The sequence below is a fragment of the Balaenoptera borealis genome (genome assembly GCF_965194805.1).
Source record: "Balaenoptera borealis genome assembly, chromosome: 20".
Lineage (NCBI taxonomy): Eukaryota > Metazoa > Chordata > Mammalia > Artiodactyla > Balaenopteridae > Balaenoptera > Balaenoptera borealis.
The window spans coordinates 52,189,701-52,215,232 of NC_138879.1; the positions used below are offsets into that span (position 1 = coordinate 52,189,701).

The window sequence follows — 25,532 nt, forward strand, 5'->3', positions numbered from 1 at the left end:
CCAGTATCATCTTTAATTCTTACAACACCCTGGACGTAGGAATTATCATGCCCATCTTTCAGATGAGGAAACTGAGGAATCAGCTTGCCCAGGGTCACGCAATCAGGATTTGAACCTGTATGTCTCAGGCCCCCACAACTCAACCACTGCAGGAGACTGAAGCAGAGACCAGGGTCCCGGTAGGAAGGTGACTGCAGATAGGCTCTGAGGGCGGGGCTGTGGCGTCTCTGATCTCAGGCCCTTTCTCCACCGCCCAGGCCCCGCCTCTACCCCTCCCAGCGTTGCCTGGAAGTGTGGGGTGAGAGCTCCTCTTAGGACACCCCTTCCACTTAGGGAAAGAATCGCACCCCCCCCAGGCTCTACCCAGGAGAGGATCCTCTCCTCCTTCCTCACCAGCACCCCCCCTCCCCCCGGGGCAGGGAGTACTGCCACCTGCATCCCCACCCTCCAGGCCCCAGGGCCCACTGGCCCCAGAGCGGTCAAGCTGAGATGACGGTCAAGCTGGATTTTGAGGAGTGCCTTAAGGACTCACCCCGCTTCCGGTAAGTGTGCACAGGTCTCCGGGGGCAGGGGAGGGGGGCGGGCAGAGGAGGGGAGGTCCAACACCCCCTAATACACATGCACAACCTTCCCCAAGTCGGAGGATGTCTTTCCAGGGAGTAAGTCTCAAAGGGACAAGATCCAGCTTATGGGCCAAAGCAGTACCTCTGCTATCGAATCTCGTGCTGATGCTTGCCACCCACTGCATGTGTGAAGGGGGTCCCTCCAGCCTCTCTCACTCCCAGAGCTGGCATCCCCTCCTCCCTCTCTCTGGACCCCTGCCCCTCCCCCAGCACCTGCGCTGGGCGGTTAGCAACTTCCTGCCCTCGCCACATCCACCCTCTTTCTACCCTTCCTGCTCTGGCCTGGGCCGTAGTAGCTCCCACACTGTGCAGAGTGAGCGAGCCAGAGAGGGTGGGTGGGCAGTTCTTAACCCATCAGCCTTTTCCGTCTGTACCCTTCGCCCCCTAACCCCGACCCCCAACCCTGCTGAGGTGGACAGACCAGATGGACCCAAGCTCTGTTCCTGTGACCCCATCCCTCCTTTCCCAGAGCCTCTATCGAGCTGGTGGAAGCCGAAGTGTCAGAATTGGAGACCCGGCTGGAAAAGGTGATCCTGACGTGGAGAGGGGTGACCGGGGTGGGATTAAGATGAGAGAGGTGAGGCCAGGGAGAAAACTAGAGACCAAGAATGAGTTCTGGGGATTACTGAATGCTAACCAGGTGGGGTAGATGTTTGGGGCTACAGAGGAGCCAAAAAGTGGTTCTGTACCCTCAAGGAGCTCAGAATCTTGGAAAACAAGACTCACCTGTGGGCTTACTTGGTCGGTTCTTGAGACCTGCATTAAGCGAGCCGTGGGCGCCTCAGGGAGAAGCAGGCTGTTTCTGCCCTCAGGGGGCTCACAGACTAACCATGGAAAACAAACCAGTAAAACACTTGAACACACACAGTAAGGCCTTCCTAGATATTCTTTATAAAAACGGCACACTCCCACTCCCCTTATTTGGCTTTTTTTTTCCTTTACAGCCTTTCTCTCAATCTGACACGTTATACGTTTACTCGTGGTATTAGTTTTCTATTATTGTATAACAAATTATTACAAACTCGGTGACTTAAAACAACGCACAGGTGTTATCGCAGTTTTTGTGGGTCAGGAGTCGAGCACAGCTTGACTGTGCTCCGCTCAGGGTCTCACAGGCCGCAGCCGAGGTGTTGACAGAGGCTGTAGCCTCATCCACAGCTCAGGGTTTTCTTCTGAGCTCACGTGATTGTTGGCAGAATTCAGGTCCTTGCTGTTGCCGGATGGAGGCCCTCATCTCCTAGAGGCCTCCCACAGTTCCCTGCCACCGGGCCCTGTCCGTAGGCGGTTTACGTCATACAGCCTGCTTCTTCAGTGCCAGCAGCAGAGTCTCCCTTGCATGTGTTGGCAAGATGGCGTCAGTTTACGTCAGAATGTGACTACAGGAGCGACTCCATCACCTTTGTCATTTGGGGGTGCCATCCCATCGCCCTTGCCATATCGTATTCTACTGATTAGAAGCAAATCACAGGTCTCACTCCCCCACACTCAAGGGGTCAGGATTATGCAAGGGTGGAATCATCAGGGGTCACCTTAGCCTGTGTCTGTCAGGCTTGCCAATTTTTTTTCTTGTCTACTCTTCCCCACTGGAAGCTAAGTGTCATGAGGAACTTTTACATTTTGTTTTTGCTCAATCCCCAGTGCCTATACCATGGCCTGAAAGTTAGTAGGTGACCAAATAATATATACATTTTTTAATTGACGTGTAGTTGATTTACAGTGTTGTGTTAGTTTCTGCTGTACTGCAAAGTGATTTAGTTTACATATGAATATATACATATATTTTTAAGTTAAACTTTGTATTTTTAGTTAATTGCAGAGTCACAAGAAGTTGCAAAAATAGTACAGAGAGATCCCACGTACCTATCTCCCAGCTTCCCCCAATGACAGCATCTTCCGTAACTGTAGTATACTACCCATACCGGGAAATTGCTGTTGGCATGATAGAATAAACTGTCTAAAGACTTTACTTGGATTTTACCTGTTTTGCATATACTCTTAAAAAAAATCTTTGTGTATAATTCAATGGCACTTTATCACACTTATAGATTCTCATAACCATCACACTCAAGATACAAAACTCCTATCACCACAAAGGAACTCTTTTGTGCCATTCTTTGTAATGATAACCCCCTCCCCAGCCCCTTCCTTATCCATGACAACCACTCATCTGTTTTCTATCTCCAGGCTTTTGTCATTTCTAGATTGTTATCTAGGTAGAATCATATAGTATGTGACCGTTCAAGATTGGCCTCTTTTTTCCTCTCATAATAATGTCTCTGAAGTTTATTCAAGTTGTGGCCTATCAGTAGTTATCAGCAGTTCATTAATAGTTCACAGATGAATAGCTCATTCCTTTTGCATTGCTGCCCCATGCTATTGTATGGATGTACCAGTTTGTCACTAGTGCAATCTTATGAAAGTTCCTTATTCAGATATTTGGGAAGGAAGGTGGGGTGGTTAAGGAAAGGATTGGACACTCAGTCCGCCACCTCCACACAGTGGAGTTGTGATCATCTGGGTCGTTGTCCCTTGTCACAGACACCGGATGGTGACATCTGATAAGGTTTGATCATGGTCGGTTGCCTGACCATTATTGACCCTGCTAGCCATCTTCAAGTCAAGCTATATTTCCCTGAAGTCTTCACTAGCCCTAAAAAGTGTTTTTCAGTTCAACAAAAGTTCCACAAGCACCAACGTAGCCCACGTTCTCTGAGCCCCTGCTTCCCAGGATTTCCTCATAGAACCTCTATGGTGGTCTCCTGTTCCCTGGGCTGAGCTGACAGGCTCCACAGACACTTGCCCCATCCCAGATATGGTGACTCAGGCTAGAGCCAATGGTGTCACCTCAGGAGCAAAGCAATTCCTGCAGGTAACAAGGGCCGGGGGTCAGAAGACCTCGCTTTGGCTTCTGGGTCGGCCACCTGGCTCTCCCAGAGATCCTCCTCCGGCCAGTCACTTGTCCCTTTGTTTATCAAGCCTCCTTGTTTGTAATTAGGGCCAGACAGAATGGGCCCTAGGAGCACCATCTTTGCCCTGACCCTCGGGCCTAGCTGACCGATTAATATTTATGAGGGAATGTTCACTAAGCACAGAATGGACAACTCTAGACAGTAAATACTGTAGAATTTAATACCAACCAGGTGGAACATTCATGCTAGGAGTCAGAGCGTGAGGATGGCATTTCTGGGGAACTCTGGATCCAAGCAGACAGAGCAGGGCAGGAGAGACGTTTTGGAGGTGAAGCTGACACTGGCTTTGGTGACAGGCTGGGAGGAATTTTGTTCCAGGCACAGAGTAGTGGGAGCAAAGAAACAGAGATGAGAAAGCACCATGTGTGTGTTAGAAACTGGACTGGGCCACAGAGGAGTGTAGGTGAGGAGGGGAGGGAGGGGCACAGCCCTGGGAAAGGGGAGAGGAAGTAGGACAGGAGCGGGGGTGGCACTGGGTATTGGTGGCGCGTGGCACGACTCCCTGTTGCTCTGTTGCTTCCTAGCTCCTCAAGCTGGGTAATGGCCTCCTGGAAAGTGGGCGCCACTACCTTGCCGCCAGCCGGGCCTTCATCGTTGGCATTTGTGACCTGGCCCACCTGGGTCCACCAGAGCCCATGATGGCGGTATGTGGAGGGTCCAAACCAGGCTGGGGTGGGAGAGATCCTGTGGAAGGGGAGGGTTGGTCTGGGGTCTGCGGGTCTCAGGCCAGAGCAGGCTGGGTCTAGGGATGGGAGGGCCCTACCGCCCACGCCTGGTTCTCTCTCTCTGCCTCTTCTTGCCTAGGAGTGTCTGGACAATTTCACTCAGAGCCTGAGCCACAAGCTGGACAGCCACGCAGTAAGTGGGGATAGGTAGGGCTGGTGAGGGGAGCAAGGGCGTCTGCAGCCCTGACCCCCACCTGCCAATTTCTGCTTCCCTCAGGAGCTTCTAGATGCCACCCAGCACACACTGCAGCAGCAAATCCAAACTCTGGTCAAGGAGTGAGTTAGGAGGGAAACCAGTCCTCCAGCCCTCTTCCCATTGCCGCAGGGGCCTCCCTGAATGAAGGAGTTGTGAGATTGGGGGCTTCTGGTGGCCTGATTGTTATCCCCCATCCCAAGGATCCCCTTGGAGTTCTGACCGTCCATAGGCTACCTGCAAGGCTGTGAGCGAATCTCAGGGACTTCTCTGCTGGGGGCAGGCGGGTGTATCGGTGATTTTCTGTCATCCCCACACCCCCAGAGGTCTCCGGGGCTTCCGAGAGGCTCGCCGGGATTTCTGGCGGGGGGCTGAGAGCCTGGAGGCTGCTCTTACCCACAACGCAGAGGTCCCCAGGCGCCGGGCGCAGGAGGCAGAAGAGGCCGGAGCTGCTCTGAAGATTGCTCGAGCCGGGTACCGGGCACGGGCCCTGGATTATGCCCTGCAGGTGCCTGCCCCAACCTGTCTTCTTGGGGTGCCAGGACCCCAGTCACCTCGAGGCTGGAGAGTCACTGGTGTGCAGTGGGTGGGTGGGGGGGTGGGTGGGTCGTGCGTCTGTGTTTTCAAGGCTGACCTGAGGTCTTTTGGGCTCTCAGATCAATGTGATTGAGGACAAGAGGAAGTTTGACATCATGGAGTTTGTGAGTCGCAGTGGGGGCGAGGGCAGGGAGGGGAGGAGCCTGCTGCTGGGAGCAGGAGGGAGAGGAAAAGAGAGGGGCCTGCCCCCTGCCCACCTTGTCCCCCAGGTGCTGCGTCTGGTGGAGGCCCAGGCTACCCATTTCCAGCAGGGCCACGAGGAGCTGTGCCGGCTGGCCCAGTATCGCAAGGAGCTGGGTGGCCAGGTATAGACCCAGGGCGCAGGCAGGTGGAAGAGGGAGGGTAGGGGCTCTGAGATGACTCTCCTGGCCTGGGGCCATCTGAGATGCCCCTCCTGTGCTCAGTTACACCTGCTGGTCTTGAATTCGGCTCGAGAGAAGAGGGACATGGAGCAGAGACACGTGCTGCTGAAACAGAAGGTAAGGGCTGGGGCTGCCGGCAGGAAGCAGATGGGCCTGGGGCCTTGGTCTCTGCCCACTTCAGTTGCCCTTTGACCCTTTTGTGCCCCCAGGAGCTGGGTGGGGAAGAGCCAGAGCCAAGCCTAAGGGAGGGGCCTGGTGGCCTGGTCATGGAAGGGCATCTCTTCAAACGGGCCAGCAATGCATTTAAAACCTGGAGCAGGTGAGGAGCGGACACCCCAATCGGCCAAACCCATCAGGTTAAAGTTTTTTGAGTGTGCTAACTACAGCCAGGAAAAACAGACAAACCCCCTGCCTTCAGAGAGTTTACATTCCATCAGCAAAGACAGACAAGAACGTAATAATTAAGTAAATTATCTCTTAGAAGGTAAGAGTACCATAGGTGAAAAGTAATAAAGCAAGCAATGTGGAGAGCTGGGGAGGAGTTGCAATTTTAAATAGGGTGGGCAGGGAGTTCCCTGGTGGCCTAGTGGTTAGGATTCCGGGCTTTCACTGCCGTGGCCCGGGTTCAGTCCCTGGTCAGGGAACTGAGAGTCCTGCAAGCTCTGTGGCCAAAAAATAATAATAATGATAAAAATAAATAAATAGGGTGGTCAGCAAAGGCCTCATGAAAAGATGACTTCTGAGTGAAGACTGGAAGGATATCTGGGAGAGAATATTCTAGGCAGAAGGAGGAGCCAGCACCAAGGCCCTGAGGAACCTGGAAGGTTTGAGGAACAGAGAGGAGGCCCAGGGTGTGGACAGAGGGAGGGAGGAGGAAGTGGTAGGAGATGCAGGTGGAGCTAATGAGGACGTGAATCATGACAGGGCCTTGTTGGCTGTACTCTGAGGGAAGTGGGGAGCCATCACAGGGTGCGGAGCAGGGTGGTGATCTGCTCTGACTCGACCCCTTCCCCTTCCAGGGCCACTGCTGGCCCATATGGGATCTTTGCGCAAATTAGAAGACAAGAGCCGCTTCTCCAAGATACTTTTTTTTTTTTTAATTTTAAATTTAAATTAAAAATTTTGGGGGCCACACTTCATGGCTTGCGGGATCTTAGTTCCCTGACTGGGGATCGAACCCGGGTCCTCGGCAGTGAAAGTGCAGAGTCCTAACCACTGGACTGCCAGGAAATTCCCTCCAAGATACTTCTACTTGCCAAAACATTGTAGCAATAGACTTATTAGACAATGCATTTCACTGCCATCTGCTGGAAAGTTGTCTTCATAAATGTTATGAAATCTGGGGTATTCGAGATGTGAATAGCACCCCTTAGATGTCCCTGGCTGCGCCTCTGTCACCCTCCTCTGGAACATCTCATGGGATGGGCAGCCCGGTCTCTCTCCTCTCAGCAAGATCCTTATGGGACTAAGAGCACAGCCTCTCTCCTGTCTGTCCCAAGCCGCATTCCAGTGCCGCCCATGTCATTAACCCTACTTCTGCCTCTTCCAGACGCTGGTTTACTATTCAGAGCAACCAACTGGTTTATCAGAAGAAGCACAAGGTGAGTAGGCCCGGGTCCTGGCTGCCTGGGCCCAGGAGGGCTGAGCCCTGCTGTGGCTGCCTGGACTCCCGCCCCCCTGTCTCCTTTCCCTGCCAGGACCCTGTGACTGTGGTGGTGGATGACCTTCGTCTCTGCACAGTGAAGCTCTGTCCTGACTCAGAAAGGCGGTTTTGCTTTGAGGTGGTGTCCCCCAGCAAGTGAGTGCAGTGCTCAGGGGTGACACCCGTATATCTCAATTTTACCAACTGGAAAGGCAGGGCCAATCACAAAGGCATCCCTGGAGCAGGATCTTGGAGGCCCCTAATGCAGCCCCAGGCATTAGCCCTTTGGTGGCTCAATTGGGGGGCAGGCTAGGGGAGGGTCTAGGCTGAAGGGGGATATCTGGAAGGATATTACCAACTGGTGCAGAGGTATTTCAATATGAGTGGTGCCGGCTGAATACTAGCTGAATGTCACCCTGCCTGTCCTGCCACTCGGCTCCCCAGGCCTCAGACCCCTCCCTGCCCTCCGGCTGCCCCCCTGCCCAGGTCCTGCCTCCTGCAGGCTGACTCAGAGCGCCTCCTGCAGCTGTGGGTCAGTGCTGTGCAGAGCAGTATCGCTACGGCCTTCAACCAGGCTCGCCTTGATGACAGCCCCCGGGGTCCAGGCCAGGTACCTTAACATGGGGGTGCAGGGCCAGGCTGCCCAGGGAGATGGGACATGGCTTCCCCTAGACCTCAGAGCCACTCTTTCTTCCCCTGTCTCCCCCAGGGCTCAGGACACCTGGCCATGGGCTCCGCCGCCACCCTGGGCTCTGGCGGGATGACCAGGGGAAGGGATTCTGGTGGAGTCGGGCACGTGGCAGCCCAGGTGCAGAGCGTGGACGGCAACGCCCAGTGCTGTGACTGCCGGGAGCCGGCCCCTGAGTGGGCCAGCATCAACCTTGGCGTCACCCTCTGCATTCAGTGCTCCGGCATCCACAGGTCACTCCCCAAGGTCCCAAGCGCGGGCCCCTGCTCTTTCTGGCGGCAGTGGAGTTGGGTGGAGGCAAGCTGGAGCCCAGCACAGGGGCTCCTCCCTCCCTTCCCGCCCTGCCTGGGCTTCCTCTCAGATTCTGTCTGTCGCTGGGCACAGGCCTGGGCCGATCCTGTGGGGCACAAGGTGGACCCAGGTGGGCCCAGCCCCTCAGTGTCCTGGTCTGGCCCGGGAAGGGGGACACCCAGGGGAGTTGAGTGGCTTGACTGGAGGAGGTGCGGGGTCAGGGCTGCTGAGGGCGGGGGAGCTGACGAAAAGCAGAGAGAGATGTCGTGAGGCCTTAGCAAGTCTATGCGCCCCTCGCCCTGCATCATTCCGGTGGAAGTGGGGAGGGGGAATGGCGTGGAAAGAGTTGTCCCGGCCAGGGTACCTGGAGAGAGGGGAGGTGGCTGGAGAGGATGAGAGGAAGAGAGAAGAGGGAACGGTGAACAGGCGGGCTCCTGCCAGATGCAGGTCAAGGCTGCATGGCCCTGGCTGCCCTGCTGCCTCCTGGCCCGGCGCCTCTGCACGGGACCCCCATGCCAGACCTTGCCCCCAAGTCTCTCCAGGAGCAGCAGCAGCTTCCCCGGCTGCTTCCCCCACAGAGGGTCCGACTTCCCCTCTGCCCTCCAGGAGCCTGGGAGTTCATTTCTCCAAAGTCCGGTCCCTGACCCTTGACTCATGGGAGCCGGAACTCGTGAAGGTGACTTGGGGTGCTGTGAGAGTGTGGGGTGGGGTGAGGGCAGGGCTGCAGAGCCCTGAGGGGTCAGACACTCACCCGCACCCTCCCCGTCTGTCTCTGCCTCTGCCTGGGCCGCCTGAAGCTCATGTGTGAGCTGGGGAATGTCGTCATGAACCAGATCTATGAGGCCCGTGTGGAGGCCATGGCCGTGAAGAAGCCAGGGCCCAGCTGCTCCCGGTGAGGCTGGGGTGGAGGGACTGGGGCTGCCCTCCTTATGGGCAGGGAGGGAGGAGAGCCTGGGATGGGAGGAGGGAAGACTGTCCCCTTCTTCTCCCACAACCCTCCCCCACCAGGCAAGAGAAGGAGGCCTGGATTCACGCCAAATACGTGGAGAAGAAGTTCCTGACCAAGCTTCCCGAGATTCGCGGGCGAAGAGGTGGCCGGGGCCCCCCGAGGGGGCAGCCTCCTGTGCCCCCAAAGCCGGGCACCATCAGGCCCCAGCCCGGGAGCTTCAGACCCAAGCCAGGTATAGGGTTGGCTGGGCATTTGTTGAGCGCCTGCCGTGTGCTCAGCACGGTGCCAAGCCTGGTGGGGAGGCACAGAGTCTGGGGCCCACGTCTTCCCCTCGAACCTGTTATGGGGGGCCACAGCCCACTGGTTTTTCGAGGCAAGAGTTTCGGGGATTACGGTGAAGGATGGGAAGGACCGTGGGGCTGGGAGGAGGCAAGCAGGGCTATGTGAGGGTGTCACCAGCATGAGAAGAGTCAGGAGAATGAGCTAGGGTCTCCAGAGGCCTGTGGAGGAAGGTGTGAGTTTGGCTGGAACCGAGGGAGCCAAGAGAGCTAAGGCTGACCGTCAGCTCACCCCCGACATCCCAGCCAGTCAGGGTGGTCGGACAGGAAGAGGTGAACACTGCCATCTATCCCATATGCCCTAGGGGACCTACCCACATCCACTCACACCCACCATCACCTCCCACCACAGTCCCCAGTCTTGAAGGCCTCCCCACAGTTGAGAAGTGACCTATCCCATTACAGCATCAGGGGACTGTGCTGAGGGTTTTCTTCCCAGATTCACAGCTGGTTCCCCCTAACAGAGCCACCCTCTGAGGACCTGGGCAGCCTGCACCCCGGGGCCCTGCTGTTTCGAGCTGCTGGGCATCCTCCATCCCTTCCCACCATGGCTGATGCCCTCGCCCATGGAGCTGATGTCAACTGGGTCCACGGGGGTCAGGAGAATGCCACACCACTGATCCAGGCCACAGCTGCTGTGAGAGTCTTGCTGACCTCCCCACCCCACCCCACCCTTAGGCTCCTCCTCTCCTCCCCTACTCCGGACTTCGGTCCCAGCTCTTAGCCTCTCCCACCTCATAGGGAGCGATAACCAATCGAGCCTGGTTGCTAAGAGTGTGAGGTTTGGAGGCAGACAAACCTGGGTTTGAACCCAGACCCTCACCACTTACAATTATGAACCTTCCTGTACCTCAGTTTCCTCATCTGTAAAATAGGGATAACATACCTCATTAGGTTGTACTATGGATTTAATGTATTGAATACATGTAAAGAGCCGGAGCAGAGCCTGCCATCCCATACCCACCCTCTGAACTGACCCCACTCTAAAATATCTTTAAATTTGCCTCAAAAGATGCCACCCTCTATCCCCATTCTCTACTTCTCCACGCAGAATTCTCTTCTGGCCTGTGAGTTCCTCCTCCAGAACGGGGCAAACGTGAACCAAGTGGACAGCCACGGCCGAGGCCCGCTCCACCATGCAACCATTCTTGGCCACACGGGGTAGGGGCGGCAGGGATAATGACCTTGAGGAGGAAGGCTCCAGACAGGGTGAGGGGCCGGCTGAACTTGGCTATCCTGTCCAGGCTGGCCTGCCTATTCCTGAAACGGGGGGCCGATCTGGGAGCCCGAGACTCTGAAGGCAGAGACCCCCTGACCATCGCCGTGGAAACAGCCAACGCTGACATCGTCACTCTGTGAGGATGCCTGAAGAGGCGGGGCTAGCGCTTGCACTATCCACTTGGGCGGGGCTAACGCCGAGACCCCAGCGTGCTAGGCGGGGCCTGGGGAGGGGCGGGGCCAGCTCCAGGACTAGACATTGAAAGGATGCTTCAAGTGTTGACTGGGGCTTGGAGTAGGAAGGGGGGAGGGCAGGGTCCGAGGAAGGTGAGTTTATTCTGAGAGAGGCATCATTCATTAACATTGTTGTCAGACATCTTTAAAGCACTAGACCCTGGGGAAACAGGTGAATGAAACAGCCCAGCTTAAAGGATGGGATTTGGGGCGGGGGGAGTGAGGAGAATGTCATTCATTCCTTAATTCCCTCCCCTTCAGGCTGCGATTGGCAAAGATGAGGGAGGTCGATGCGGCCCAGGGCCAGGCTGGTAAAGTACCCCCCACCCCCCTCTCTGCCCACACAACATTGTAACTCTGGGCTTCTGGCCGCTGGTGACCCGTCCCCAACCCCCTGTGCCCAGCTTCATTGATTAATTACATCATTTATTCAACAAACATGTATTGGGCGCATCCTACGCGCCGGGTCCTTGAAACAGAGCAAAGAATAGGCGAGGGCGCCACCCTGACGGTGCAGATGTCCCTTCCACCCACGCTGGAAGCGCGTGCTCTTACCAGGCCGGGCTGTCCCTATTGTACTCTCCCGTGCTAGGGCCCAGCCACCCGGCCTCCCAGCCCTTCCTCCCTCCCCTCAGGAGACGAGACGTATCTCGATATCTTCCGCGACTTCTCCCTCATGGCGTCCGACGACCCGGAGAAGCTGAGCCGGCGTAGCCATGACCTACACACGCTTTGATCCCAGGCCTTCGAGGGCCCGCACCCCCTATCCCTGCCCTTCCCACCGCCCGCCCCTTTCTATTAAAGCCTTTGTGCTTTGTTCTTCAAAGTTCATTTATTGAGCACCCCCGTCGGGCAGGTGAGGTGTAGGACACTGAGGCTTCTGGGGTGCAGGAGCGATTGGGGGTTTGCGAACTGGAGTCACTCGAGGGGCGACTCCCGGGGAGTGAACTGGGAGCTTCGGCCTCGGCCCGAGTGCGGCTCTGAGGCGGGGCTCGCGGGCTCAGGAGACGTGGCCAGACCCGTCAGGCCCGGCAGAGGCCACTTGAGTGGGCTGGGTCCAGCCTTCTCTGGGGGGGATGGGGGGGTGCTGGCATCGGGCCGGGATGGAGAGGCTGGCTCGGGCCACCCCAGCCCGGAGGCATCCCTGGAATGCGGCAGCTCAGCACCCGCCCCCTCGGGAATTCCCTGCGGGAGCAACTGAAAAGGAACTGGTCCCCAACCCCCGAAGGCTGGGCCTCAGTTTCTATAGCGGCCGGATAGGAGACGTCGGCCCCCGCCGAGTTGCAGACGTGAGGTCGGGCACACATAGGGGCCAGTGGGGCCGTCGCGGCCACATCCTTAACGACGCGCCTGAGTCACCCTCCAGACCCCACCCGCGCTAGCATCCGCCAGTCCAGCCCGTCAGCCCCGTCTCTCCAGTTCGCTACTCGTCTTCCACCACCACCCGAGCCGCGCGCTCCGGGCGGGGGCGGGGGCGGGGGTCGGGCCGCCCAGGGGGCGGGGCTGCCTCTTAAAGGGCCCCCGGCCACTGCCCTTAGGCCACCTCCTTGGGGCGGAGAGTACTTAAGCGGCTGCGGCGAAACCCGGAGAAGGCGGCGGCGCCCGGTCCCGAGACTCCCGGCTGCTTCCATAGGAGTCCTAGGACACTCCCAGCTCGGATTGAGCGTGTATCTTCGCTCCCCAGCCGATACAGAGGCACCTCCGCCATCGGCTCCGGTCAGCCTCGCCTCCTTCTCCTGGGACCAGCGCCGGAGCCAGGCCAGGCCTCTGACTGGCCCCCGGAGCCCTGCGTGGACTCGCCCACGGTGACAGCGGTCTGCCCGAGAAGCTGGTCCCTTCAGAGTCGGCCTTGTGCTCGCCACCGTCACCTGCTGGTTGGATTGCGGAAACCCACTGTCTGAAGACCACAGAAAGGAATCGCCGACCACCCAGAATCGGATGCGTCTGGACCTAAATCTCCCGTCCCTCTCTGACTTCCCTCTGCTCGTTTCATCCGTTCTCTCAACCTTTCCGGCGTTTCTGTGCCCGGAAACCCTCCCCCACCACCCAGGTAGCTGGGGTGAGCCCCCAATCTTGCTGCCTTGTACTCCAACCTGTGCCTCCGACCCAGAGACAGCCTGAACCTTACGACCCAGTTCTGCACACATCCAGGAAGTTCTGCCTTTTCTTCTCTTTCGGTGTCTCCGATACTCCTCAAAATTTCTCCTCCTCCTGTGCCCTCCTCGCCCCCCTCCTTTGGGGGCCCCGTGACCCTGAATGTCGGGGGCACGCTATATTCCACTACTTTGGAGACCCTGACTCGATTCCCAGACTCCATGCTGGGGGCCATGTTTAGGGCCGGTACCCCCATGACCCCCAACCTCAATCCCCAGGGAGGCGGCCACTACTTTATCGACCGAGATGGCAAGGCCTTCCGGCACATCCTCAATTTCCTACGGCTGGGCCGCCTGGACCTGCCCCGTGGATACGGGGAGACAGCGCTTCTCAGGGCAGAGGCTGACTTTTACCAGATCCGGCCCCTCCTGGATGCCCTGCGGGAACTGGAGGCCTCTCGGGGGACCCCGGCACCCACAGCCGCCCTGCTCCACGCAGACGTAGATAGCAGCCCCCGCCTGGTGCACTTCTCTGCTCGTCGGGGCCCACACCACTATGAGCTGAGCTCTGTCCAGGTGGACACCTTCCGGGCCAACCTCTTCTGCACTGACCCTGAGTGTCTGGGTGCCATGCGTGCCCGATTTGGTGTGGCCAATGAGGACAGGGCGGAGAGAGGCCCACACTTTCATCTGGAATGGGCCCCCTGCCCTGCAGAGCTCCCCGAAGTGGAGTACAGGAGACTGGGGCTGCAGCCGCTGTGGACTGGGGAGCCAGGAGAGCGACGGGAGGTGGTGGGCACTCCGGGCTTCCTGGAGGAGGTGCTGCGGGTGGCCCTGGAGCATGGCTTCCGTCTCGACTCTGTCTTCCCTGACCCCGAAGACCTGCTCAACTCCCGATCTCTGCGCTTTGTCCGGCACTAGGAACTGAGAACTAGGAATGCTGCCCTCAGTTTGACTGTGTGGGCGAGGGGGGGCGGGTAGAAAGAATGGGTCAGTAAAGAGGGTGAAGTCTTTCCTGAGCCTCTTCCTAGCTCTGCTCCTGGAGCTGTGAGAGTCAGGGGCCCCGTTGCACCTGACTGGAGCCCAGATGTGGGCAGGAATCCCCAAACCGGAGAGAGCCCAAGGGCTCAGGAGACCAGAGGGTCTGGACTGGTGCTAATCCTGGGAGGGGTGGGGAAGCTTCCCTGGCTGGTCCTCGCCTGAGCCTGGGGACCTTCGGTGTTTCCTTGCTTGGAGCTTAGTATCCAGGGTCTGGAAAAGTGGGGATGCTTCTCTGCCCAGGCTAGGCTTAGCAGAACCGTGGAGGGACAGTGAGGTCTGGGGGAAATGAGAGACTTTGGATTGCTCTAATGTGGTCTTCTGGACGGTGACTTCTCCTGGAGCTGGTGGCCTGGCCTGGCCTGACCAATGAGAGGTCAGAACACTCTGAAACACGGGAAGGGAGATTCTTTGCTGTGTTCCAAGCCACCACTGAGGGAGACAGAAGGGCTACACCCCACCCTAGCTTGGCACAAGGGAGCTAGGAGAATCCCCATTAACTATGGGGCTGGAGCATCCCTCTGGAGATCCAAGTGTTTTAAAGGATCCCATATTGATGGTGGGGCTGGCCATGGGGAGGAGCGGGGCATCTCCTTGGGTCCTGGCCTTCCTTCCTTCATGTGTACGTGCCTGTTAGCCAGTGAGTCTGACTGATGCATGGGTCCCTGGCATCCTGGCTCCCATCCATGTCGCTGGAGGTGGTGTCTGTGTGCTGGCCTTTCTGTGGTCTCTGCGTGTCCAGGCCTGTTTGGGGTTGCCCAGAAACTGTTTTGGCACCAGGTATGTCTGCGGTGTGGGTGTGAGTAGACTGAGAATTAGTTTAATCCCAAGGTGTGTGTGTGTACATGTGCTTCACATCACCACGTAGGCAGGAGGGGCCTGCTGGGCTTTGAGTCACTAGGATCTTCTGGTGAGAAGTAAGAGAAGTCACTGGGCTTAGCTGGGCCTTGGAGGCCTGTATAGAACTCTCAGTTACTAAGGCAACAATGAGCCTGTTGCTAGGAGATAGCTGGGGAAGGCCCAAGGCTGCCCAGGGCAGAGAGGAGATGAACAGAAGAGTTTGAGAGAGTGGGGGAGGATATAGAAAGGGATGGGATACTCACAAACAACTTTTTCACTGGGGGAGTCACTTATTTATCACTGGTCATGATTTACAAGAAGAAAAATAAAGTTGCTTTTGGAACCACAAACTCGTAAAGGCTGCTGAGGGCTAGGTTGGGAGTACAGCAGAAGCCCTGCTTTCTCCGTCCATCTCCCACTAGAGGTTTCTTCTTCTGGTCCCAGTTCCTTGGGCCCCAGGTTTACCCCAATCAGGGATGGAGCAGTGGCACTGTTCTGGAATGCTCTAGAGACTCCAACTGTTCTGGAACACTCTAGAACCTCCAGGCAAAGGACTGGAACCGGGATCACAGAGCATTCCAAGGCCTTCCCAGCCTAGGTGGGGCCAGCCCCCGCTCCAGCACCCCCAGCGGGCCTCATGTGGATGCTGGCACTAGGTGGGATCTTCCTGGCAGCCGCCCAGGCCTGTGTCTTCTGCCGCTTCCCAGACCATGACTTGTCGGGCCGCCTGGCTCAGCTTTGCAGCCAGATGGAGGCCCAGTGGAAGGACTGTGAGGTCTCCTGGAACTTCTCGGCCTTTGCCTTAGGTAAGATCAGACATCCAGGGATGGGCTCAGCAACAGTCACCCCTGTGCCCTAAGGGGGCTGCATGTGGCCTCCCAGCTGTGCCTCTCAGCCATCTTCTCAGTCCACTGCCCTCTCTGAACACACTGGCCTCTCCCTCTGGGAGAGCTTCTTCAGACCCTGGGAAAGTCAGGAATCTCGCCCGGTCCTTACCCATCTCCACAGATGATGCATCCTTGAAAAAAGTCACAGAGAAGACTCACAGAGTCCTGAGGGTCATAGGTGAGGTCGAGGGGGAGGTACAACCTAGGGGCTTGGATGGCACCAAGGAGGGGGTTGGGAGGAGGGGGCTGGGGAGGCAGGGAAGGGTGGAGGGCAGGTGGAGACAGGAGGGCGTGATGGGGAGGTGCTGGGTGAAGGTGTGGAGGTGAACCGGCCCTGCTGAGACCCCGGGCACTATAGCTCTCTGCCTCCCCAGAGATCAAAGGGTCTCTCTCCTCACTCCTTTCATATTGGAAATGGCTTCAAAAGACCAAGCTCCCAGAATACAACAGGGAAGGTACTGATGCGGGGAGGGATCAAGGGGTGCCTAGGTCCTCAGGCAAAGGAGTGTGTGGCTGAGCTCATCCACCCCCATCCTCCTTGTCTTTCATTTCAGCTCTCTGCGCTCCCGCCTGCCGTGAGTAGGAAAGGGAAGGGGTAGCAAGGGCCAGGGGCCTCGGGGGACCTGAGGAGAGCCTGCAGTTTGGGGAGGAAGTGTGGGACTCTCGCAGGGTTCAGCGAAGCTTCCCGCCCCAGAGCTGGTCCTGCTGTCTCCTGCAGGGGGCAGCACCATCCTGTACAACTGCTCCACCTGCCAGGGCTTCGAGGTGTACTGCTGGCCCCGAAAGCGCTGCTTCCCAGGTCCTTACTCCCCACCCCTGCCTCACCCCACCCAGATCTCTGAGCTGTTAGGCTACCCCAGCATCGATGGGTGCGGTTCCCGGGATCATTCACTGCCTCCTGGGTTCCCTGCAGGAAGTCACGATCTTTGGGAAGCCAAGATTCTGCTGCTCTTTGTCTCCGGAGCTGTCCTGCTCCTGGGTATTCTGAGCCTCGCGGTGGAGTGAGTTGGGGGATAAGGGCCAGAAACAGCCTCACCACCTCCGACCCATCAGTACCTTCCCCCACCCCCTATCCTTCCTCTTTCCCTCCCAGCCCCCTTCCCTTCCCTTCCCTGGGCTCCCATCCTCTGTCTTCCCTCAGGTACAGCCACCTCCAAGCAAAAAGTGACTTGTGAAGACGAGGACCGATCTTAGCCTCCAGTTCTAAGGAGCATGTGCCCACAACTTCCACTTCTCTCGTGGGGCGGGGTGGGGGGGGGCAGCCAGACCCTTAGTTCCAGCCCCAACGGTTCAGTCTTCCAGACCCTGATACCCAGACATCCCCAGAATCCCAGCGTCAGATGGCTTCCAGGGACCCAGGCATCCAGCTGTGGGTCCTCCCCTCCAGTCCTCAACCAATCAGACAGGGGCAGTCACCGTGCCAGGAAAATATCTACAGAAGGAAAGAATCCCCTCCATACACACTTCCACTCCCACACCCCCTTCTGCCTGTTCCCGGAAAGCTCCTCTTGGCCCTCCTGTGACTGATTGGGAATCCGGGAATGAGTGATCTGGAAAAATCCCTCCCCCTAGAGTGAGACCACATCAGTCAGCCTGCTGGCATGCTACCCTTCCATTTAACACTGGAAGGCTCCCACAGAGGCCCTCCTGCCAGGCCCAACTAAACCTGCTGTCAAATGGCCTCTGCCCCTGCCTGGCCTCTGTCTGCAACTGGGGAGGGCAGAGGGAGTGCAGGAGTCTCTTCTTGTAGCACAGTGGTTCTCAACGGGGGGGGGGGGGGGGGGCGGAGGGGAGGATTTTGCACGCGATGAGATGTTTGGCAATATCTGGAGACATTTTTGATTGGGGGTGTTGAGGATGTGCTACTGGCATCTAGTAGGTAGAGACCAGGGATGCCGCTAAACATCAAAAAATGCACGGGAAAGTCCTCCACAACAAAGAGTGATCCTGTCTGAACCGTCAGCAGTGTGTGGTTGAGAAACCCTGGTATTTGGTCCTTTGGCTATCAGGAGTTTGGGTTTGGGGGATGGGAGATGGGACATGAAAAGAGAGGCCTGTCACCAACCATAAGTCTCAGCCCAAGGGCCTAGGCCGGCCTTCACCTAGCCCTGTGGTTTACAAACTGGGTCCCTAGAGGCTCCCAGTTCTCATCCAGCTGGACATTGGAGTCATCTGGGCAACTTTAAAAACTACCTGTTGCTGGGCCTCATCTCCAGAGATCCTGAGGTTAGTGGTCTCATATGGGGCTTCAGTTAATCTAACTTACAGCCAGGGTTAGAACCACTGTTTGGGGGATCCATAAATGTCCTGGGAATGGAGAGAGGAATGCTTACCCCTCCCAGGAGAACACCTTCTATTTTGTTTTACACATTCTAGTCCAGTCCTTTCATTTTAGACCAAAAAATGAGACCCCTAGATCACACAGCCAGGTCGTACAACTTGCCCGAGATCATACAATGATTCATACATTCATTCATTTGACAAATACTAAGTGATTGCCGGCCAGGTGCCAAGCAGCGTTGCTGCCCATACTGGGGTGAGAAACCCTCTCCTGACTGCCCAGGCACCACAACTCTCCTCTGGTTTGCGGTAGCTGCCTCACACCCTCTTAGGCTGTGCCCTCTTTCCAGGCTCAACATTTTGGAGCTGTCCTTGTTTTCACACCCAACGTGCAGTGGGTCAACCGTTCTGTCCATTCCTGAAGGATCTCTATCCTATCTGTCTCCTCCTCCTGCTCTATGGCCCCCAGCCCACTCTAGAACCCTCTCGTTGTGGACCCCAGTCTCCCAGATGTGCATCTGACTCTGCCCACGCCCCTCAAATCCACTGCACCCTCGGTGGCCACACTGGTCTTCTTAAAACTCCACATCGCTCAAACATCCTGTCCAGTATCAAATGATGCTTAAAAACTTGGGCTCTGGAGTTGGGCTGCCCGATTTCAAATCCTGGCTCTGGTTCTTACTGGACCTTGGGAAAGTCATTTAATTTCTCTGTTCCTGTTTCCTCATATTTTAAATGCAGATCATATATTTCCTTGATTCCATGGCTTTTTTTTTTTTCTGTTTACATTTAAACATCTCTGAAGAACCCATCTTAAACTGAAGACATGTCATGGCATAATGGTATATATTACAATTGATGATATCTTAAATTCAACTCAGCGGTACTGACCTTACAGAATTACTGCGAGGTCCAAATCAGTTCATATAAAATGCTTGGGACTGTGCCCAACGTGTAATGGGCCCTCATTAAGTATCAGCCATTATAATCTCTTACTTAAAACGTTCCCTAGCTCTTCCTTGCCTACAGAGTATAGAGCTGGCCCTTGACCCTGACATTCAAGGCTCTCCATCAGCAGCTCCCACCATCTTATATAGTCATCAGGCCAGAACTGTCCAGACACAGAACTGGAATCTCCCTTGAACGCCCCACAGGCATCTCAGACTCCACACGTGTCCACCTCCCTCAGACACGCCTTCCTCCTGGCCACACCCCCTCCTGGGATCTCTCAGGCTTAACGGCAGTGCCCACAGTGTCATGGGCATCCTCCTCCTCTCATGCCATGTGCCCATTTCTTACCTGTAGGTGATCTACCTTGGTCATGCTTCTTGGAATCTGACCCCAGGTGTCCCTGGAGCTTTATCTCAGCTTTGCCCACCCCACAGCCATACTGAGTCACTTCTAGTTGCCCCAACACTGTTTCCTCATGTCTGCTTGCCTTTGTCCAGTCTTGTTCCTCTACCTGGAATGACTTTCTCCTTTGGCTCAGATATCACCTCTTCTGAGAGGCCTTCTCTGAGCTCCTGAGTCAGAGTGGCGTGAGTCTGCTCTAGGCATCTCTCGTGTGGCACCTGTTACATCAGGTGGTGGTGTTTCTTTATACATCTTCCCTCTACACCACGCATTCCTCTCTAAAGCCACTGCTTAAGGTCTTGTGTCTTTGTTTCCTCAGAGCCTGGCACATGGTAGATGCCAGGAAGTGTCCCTGATGACTCCAGCACCTTCTCTGAACCCTTGTGATATGCCTTCCCCATGTAAGCCCTTCATGAGCACTTAGCACAGGAGGCGGGTGGAGTCTGTGCTTTTTTTGTGCGCATAAGGCCAACCTACCGCAGTGTGGCCTGCCAGGGCAGCGATGGTTTTTCTGAGCCCCTCACCAAATGGGAGGCTTCTGTGGGTGTGGCAGTTTTAAACAATGGCCCCACATTCTTTGACACGCCTCCCACCTAGAGGCAGGTTCTACGTATCCTTCCCTTGAACCTGGGCTCCATGACTAGCAGGCCAATTGAATGTGGCAGAAGTTACAGTGTGCTACTTTCTGAGCCCAGGCCTTAAGAATCTAGCACCTTCTGCCCTCTGCCTTTTGGGACACTCACTCTGGAACTCAGTCACTCATGCTATGTGGATGCCCAGCCTACATCGAGTCCACATGGAGGACTTCCCTGGCGGTCCAGTGGTTAAGACTCTGCGCTTCCACTACAGGAGGCACGGGTTCAGTCCCTGGTCCGGAAACTAAGGTCCCGCATGCCGCGTGGTGCAGCCAAGAAAAGAGTCCTCGTGGAGGGATTCAGCCAAAAGCCAGCACCTACTGCCAGACATGTGAGTGATAACACAGCTGTCAAGTCACCCCCAGACTTTGTCTTTCCACCCAAGGCTCCAGACATAGTAGAGCAGAGATAAACCATTCCCACAGTGTCCTGTTGGAGTACCAGACACTAAAAGTCCAGAGCATAATAAAATAGTTGTTTTAATGCCACTAGGCATTGTTGCTCAACAATAGATAACTGGAACATTGGGGCAGGAAAAAAAAAGGGCCTAGGAGCTGGCACTAAAGGCCCTGGGTTGGGACTTCCCTGGCGGTCCAGTGGTTAAGACTCTGCGCTTCCACTGCAGGGGACTTGGGTTCAGTCCCTGGTTGGGGAACTAAGATCCCACATGCCGCGAGGCACGGCCAAAAATAATAATAATAATAAAATAAAATAAATAAAGGCCCTGGGTTGACGACGTGGCCGGCCCTGCCACTTCCTAGCTATGTATGTACATGAGAAACATCACTTCACCAGCCTGAGCCTCAGTCTTCCTACCTGTAAAATGGAGTTAATGATGGCTAACAGGTATGGAGACTACATGTCAGACATCATTCTAAGCACTTGAGGCATTGTATTAGTTACCTATAGCTGTGTAACAAATTATTCTAAAGCTCAATTGTCTAAAACAATAAAGCCTTATCATCTCACAGTTTCTGTGGATCAGAAATTCAGGAGCAGCTAAAATGGGTGTTTCTGGCTCAGGGTTTCTGATGAGGGTGCAGTCAAGATGTTGGTCAGGGCTGCAGAAATCTAAGGGCTGGTGGATCAGCTTCCAAGATGGCTCACTCACATGCCTGGCAAGTTGGTGCTGGCTGATGGCAGGAGCCTCTCCATAGGGCTGCTTGACTGGCCTCAGGACATGGCGGCTGGCCTCCTCCAGAGTGAGTGACCCAAGAGAGGAAGGCAGAACCCACACTGTCTTTCACGACCTAGCTCAGAAGTCACACGCCATTCTTTTCACAATATCCCATTGATTACACGGATCAGCCTTATTCATTGTGGGAAGGCACAGCAGTGTGATACCGGGAGGGCAGTTCATTGGGAGCCATTTTGGAGACTGGTTACCACACACATAGACACAGTTAATTCTCCAATAACCCCGCAAGGTAGATACTCCTAATAAGCTCATCTTGAAGATGAGGAAACAGAGGCATAAAAATGTGAAGTAACTTGCTCAGATTTCTAGGATGGTAAGTGGTAAAGCTGGGATTCAAACTCAGGTAGTCAGGCTCCAGAGGTGAGATCTCAGCTACTGCTCTGTAAAGGCCCTCAGCTCCATTATTAGCCTGAAGGAATATGGTAGATACAAGAGTGCTTCCACTTTAGGGGACTTCCCTGGTGGTCCAGTGGTTAAGACTCTGCACTTCCAAGGCAAGGGGCCTGGGTTCGATCCCTGGTCGGGGACTAAGATCCCACCTGCCACACGGTACAGCCAAAAAATGAGGAAAAAAATTTAAAAAAGAGTCCTTCCACTTCGGAAAGTAAACCACCAGATATATACAAGGTGGTGGGCTGGTGACTCCATTAATGAGTGAGGCAAATGCAAATTGGGAAAGGATGGGACCTCAGGGTCCTGGGAGATGGAGATGGGGTGATGGAACAGAGGGTTTTACCCAAGGGTCTGGGGGGAGATAACCATGTGGCGCCAGGGAGTGCCACATGGGGAGGGGGGCAGGGATGGGTTCACCAGGAGAATGTTTATAGATAAAGTTTAGAAACTGTCATCCCCATCACTCCCAGCAAAGGAGCTCATCATGTCAAAAATCTTTGTTTCACTCTACCCAGATGACTCTCTCTCATCCTTTTGTTCAGCAAAGGTTACTGAGCACTTATAAGTCAGGCACTTAGACTGGGCACGGGGGACCTAGCATTGCCCAGGCAAGATGAAGTCACTTTCTACCTGGAGCTTGGAATCTAGCAGGGAAGACAGACAAGTTACTGGCAAATTTTACCAGAGCAATGAGTGCAGTGACGGGAAAGCACAGGGATCTTGGGGTGCAGGGGAAGAGACCTGGCCAGTTAGGAGTAGTCTTCCTGAACTTAGCAAGGCCAGGTTGGGAGAAGGGTGGGACAACTTCCAAGCAGAGGGAAAAGCCATGCAAAGGTTCAGAAGAGAGACAGCCAGAACGCTGCGGTGCTTTCCCCGGCCGAGAGGTTGATGTGGGTCAGGTGGAAGGGGGAGAGCCTAGTGATCTCAGGCCTCAGAGGAGAAAAGGATAAGGTAAAGAGGCACCAATGTAGCTCCTGATAGGAGCCGAGAGGTTTCTGCACAAGGATGGGCCCTACTTCTCACCCAAACCCGAGGTGGGAGAGGGGAGGTTGGCCACCTGGGTGCCCTCTCTACTCATCCTCCTGGTTCTCTGCCCTGCAGAGAAAGACTTGGCCCTGGTGGTGTGAATGTGTTCATCCTTCTCAGATGCAGAGCCTGCAGGCAGGGCAGAGGTTGGGGAAAGGCAGATGGAGGGGGTGGTGCTCGATCTGGGCCTCCAAGTTCAAGTGTTAGCAGGATGCCCCATCTCAGCCTGGAGGAGGTGCTCCCAGTGGGGGTGAGGATGGTCAGGCTGTGCTCCCCCGCATCCCATCACCCTTTATGGGCAAAGGTGGAGATGAGAGAAGCTTAACTCCAAAAGTAAGAAACGAATAGGGAGAAGGGGAGAGATAAAGAAGCCTCTGATTCCCTAGGTTTTTTCCAAGCCGAAGACAAAGGTGGGGCAGAGCCTCTGCCTGTGGTTTCCTGCTGGAGCACAGAGGACCTAGGCTAGGAGTCCAATCAATAGCATCCCACAGCCAAGGTCCAGGCAGGGGCAGCCTCTCTCCCCTGAACCAATGGTCAGGGCCTCTTCCTTGAGCTCCCTGCTGCTTCTCTCTCACCTTTCCCTAGCCTCTTACTACCGCAGGCTGGTTCTGTCACTAACCTGTTAAACCCTTCAGTGGTTACCAGATCCCTCAGGTAAGGCCCAAGCTCCTGAGTGTGTTCTGCAAGGCCCTGCAGAATGAATCCAACCAGGGCAAGGATCATGTCAGCTTGTTCCCCTGGGTCCCCAGAACTGTGAAAGCTTGCTGGAAGGATGAACTGATGCCTATTTTGGCTTCTGCCAGCCTCTCCGGCTGCATTTGCCTTCATATCCTCCCATGTGCTCTACACTCATGTATTCATTCAACTCCCAGAGGACCTCTAGTGCACCCAGATCTGTGAGGACACTGGACATTCAGAGGAAAATCAGGTTTCACATGCTCTTCCCTGAAGATGCTCATGGAGCATTGTGTTTCCCACCAAGAACTTGGACAACACCAAGATGAATCTCAAAAATGTGTTGAGTGAAAGAAGCCAAATGCAAATAATAAACACTGTGTGATTCCATTGACAGAAAGGTCCAGAGCTCGCAAAAGTGATCTATGGGTTTTAGAAATCAGAATAGCAATTCCTGGGGAATTCCCTGGCATTCCAGTGGTTAGGACTCAGCGCTTTCACTGCCAAGGCCGCGGGTTCAATCCCTGGTCAGGGGAACTAAGATCCCGCAAGCCTGCACTGCGTGGCCAAATTAAAAAAAAAAAAAAAAAGAAGAAGAAGAATAGCAATTGCCTCTGGGGAGTGGCATTGATTGAAAATGGGCATAAGGCTACTTCCTGGGATCACAGAAATGTTCTGGGGACTTCCCTGGTGGTCCAGTGGTTAAGACTCCCTGTTCCCAATGCAGGGAGCTTGGGTTCAATCCCTGGTCAGGGAACTAAATCCCACATGCCACAACTAAGAGTTTGCATGCTGCAACTAAAAGAGCCCGCATGCTGCAACTAAATAAAAGATCCTGCATGTCGCAACGAAGATCCTGCGTGCTGCAACTAAGACTCGGTGCAGCCAAATAAATAAATAAATAAATATTTACCAAAAAAAAAGAGAAAAAGAAAGAAAGAAATGTTTTGGGTCTTTATCTTCATTAATGGATATGTATATTTGTTGAAATGCATTGAACCGTACAGTTAAAGCTGTGCATGTTACTGAATATGTTATACCTCAGTAAAGTACTGTCAGTATAGAAAGTTTAGTAATGTTCATATAACTATAACTAACAAAAACCCCTCAGTGTATGGATTATACAGCACATCAGACATAATCAAAGAGAGAACTGGTGAACTGGAAGAGAGTTGAAGAGATGACCTGGATTGCATTACAGAGACACAAAGAATGGAAAATATGGAAGAGGGGTTAAAAGATTTGAAGGACAAAAAAAAAAAAAAAAAAAGATTTGGAGGACAGTGAAAAGGCCTAGCATACTTCTTTTTTTTTTTTTTTTAATTAATTTATTTATTTTTGGCTGCGTTGGGTCTTTGTTTCTGTGCGAGGGCTTTCTCAAGTTGTGGCGAGAAGGGGCCACTCTTCATCGCGGTGCGCGGGCCTCTCACTATCGTGGCCTCTCTTGTTGCGGAGCACAGGCTCCAGACGCGCAGGCTCACTAGTTGTGGCTCATGGGCCCAGTTGCTCCGCAGCATGTGGGATCTTCCCAGACCAGGGCTTGAACCCGTGTCCCCTGCATTGGCAGGCGGATACTCAACCACCGCACCACCAGGGAAGCCCAGGCCTAGCATACTTCTAATCAGAGTCTTCAAAGGAGAGAACACAAGGAAAGGAGGAAAAAGAATATCTGGAGAGACACTGGCTGATAATTTTCCAAAACTGGTGAAAGATATGAATTCATAAACAAAGGAAATACAATAGAATAAATAGAAAGGGATCCATACTTAGACTCTTTGTAATATAACTATGAAACACCAATGATATCTTAAAAGCAGGGAGAAAAGACAGATCACCTACAAAGGAATAACAATTAGATTGAGCAGACTTCTTCATAACCAATATGCATTGCACCTATTATATGCCTACACTGTCCCAGGTACCTTAGGAGGAACAAGACAGATCCAGCCCCTACTGTGTGGAGCTAGCCCACAGTATATCAGAGATGACAGATGTGGAGGGAACAATCACATCTGTCATCTGGCCTGGTTGGAGGGCAAGAGAATTGGCAAGAAAACCACAGAAGTAGAACGGTGAACTATGATTTTTTTCCCATTAAGGCTGGATTTTCCCATGTGTTTACCAAGATGAGGTGGGCTTTTCCCCCCAAGGGACTATGGGGACAGCAGCTGCTATGCTTACACACCCTTCCTTGAGACAGAAGGAGACAGGCCAGATGTCCTAAGGCCGGTGGCTTCCTCCCTGGGACCCCTGAGGGAAAAGGAGAGAGCATCCTCCTTCTCAGA

General features: G+C 54.7%; 3 protein-coding genes across 4 annotated transcripts; all 3 read left to right on the top strand.

The window, feature by feature from the left end:
- The first annotated feature begins 409 nt into the window (after positions 1 to 409).
- On the top strand, positions 410 to 11,648 carry ACAP1 (ArfGAP with coiled-coil, ankyrin repeat and PH domains 1). 2 transcript variants are annotated; one of them, XM_082372410.1, is made up of 22 exons: positions 410 to 542; positions 1,093 to 1,150; positions 4,117 to 4,236; positions 4,397 to 4,450; positions 4,535 to 4,593; positions 4,835 to 5,018; positions 5,167 to 5,211; positions 5,317 to 5,412; positions 5,512 to 5,586; positions 5,679 to 5,788; positions 7,019 to 7,070; positions 7,167 to 7,267; positions 7,598 to 7,721; positions 7,821 to 8,032; positions 8,697 to 8,766; positions 8,888 to 8,982; positions 9,099 to 9,271; positions 9,842 to 10,014; positions 10,429 to 10,538; positions 10,622 to 10,732; positions 11,091 to 11,140; positions 11,465 to 11,648. In XM_082372410.1, the coding sequence occupies exons 1-22, from the start codon at positions 490 to 492 to the stop codon at positions 11,563 to 11,565; spliced, it is 2,226 nt and encodes a 741-aa protein (XP_082228536.1). In that variant the 5' UTR covers positions 410 to 489; the 3' UTR covers positions 11,566 to 11,648. The 2 variants fall into 2 exon arrangements, with proteins under 2 accessions (XP_082228536.1, XP_082228537.1); XM_082372411.1 differs by lacking the exons at positions 7,598 to 7,721; positions 7,821 to 8,032.
- A 78-nt stretch (positions 11,649 to 11,726) lies between these two features.
- Positions 11,727 to 15,149, top strand: KCTD11 (potassium channel tetramerization domain containing 11). Its single transcript, XM_082372497.1, has one exon. The coding sequence runs from the start codon at positions 13,145 to 13,147 to the stop codon at positions 13,841 to 13,843; it is 699 nt and encodes a 232-aa protein (XP_082228623.1). The 5' UTR covers positions 11,727 to 13,144; the 3' UTR covers positions 13,844 to 15,149.
- A 234-nt stretch (positions 15,150 to 15,383) lies between these two features.
- On the top strand, positions 15,384 to 16,838 carry TMEM95 (transmembrane protein 95). The gene is made up of 5 exons (XM_082372505.1): positions 15,384 to 15,606; positions 15,809 to 15,865; positions 16,062 to 16,142; positions 16,242 to 16,262; positions 16,406 to 16,838. Exons 1-5 carry the CDS (start codon positions 15,438 to 15,440, stop codon positions 16,690 to 16,692), a joined length of 615 nt encoding a protein of 204 aa, XP_082228631.1. The 5' UTR covers positions 15,384 to 15,437; the 3' UTR covers positions 16,693 to 16,838.
- The last annotated feature ends 8,694 nt before the right edge of the window (positions 16,839 to 25,532 follow it).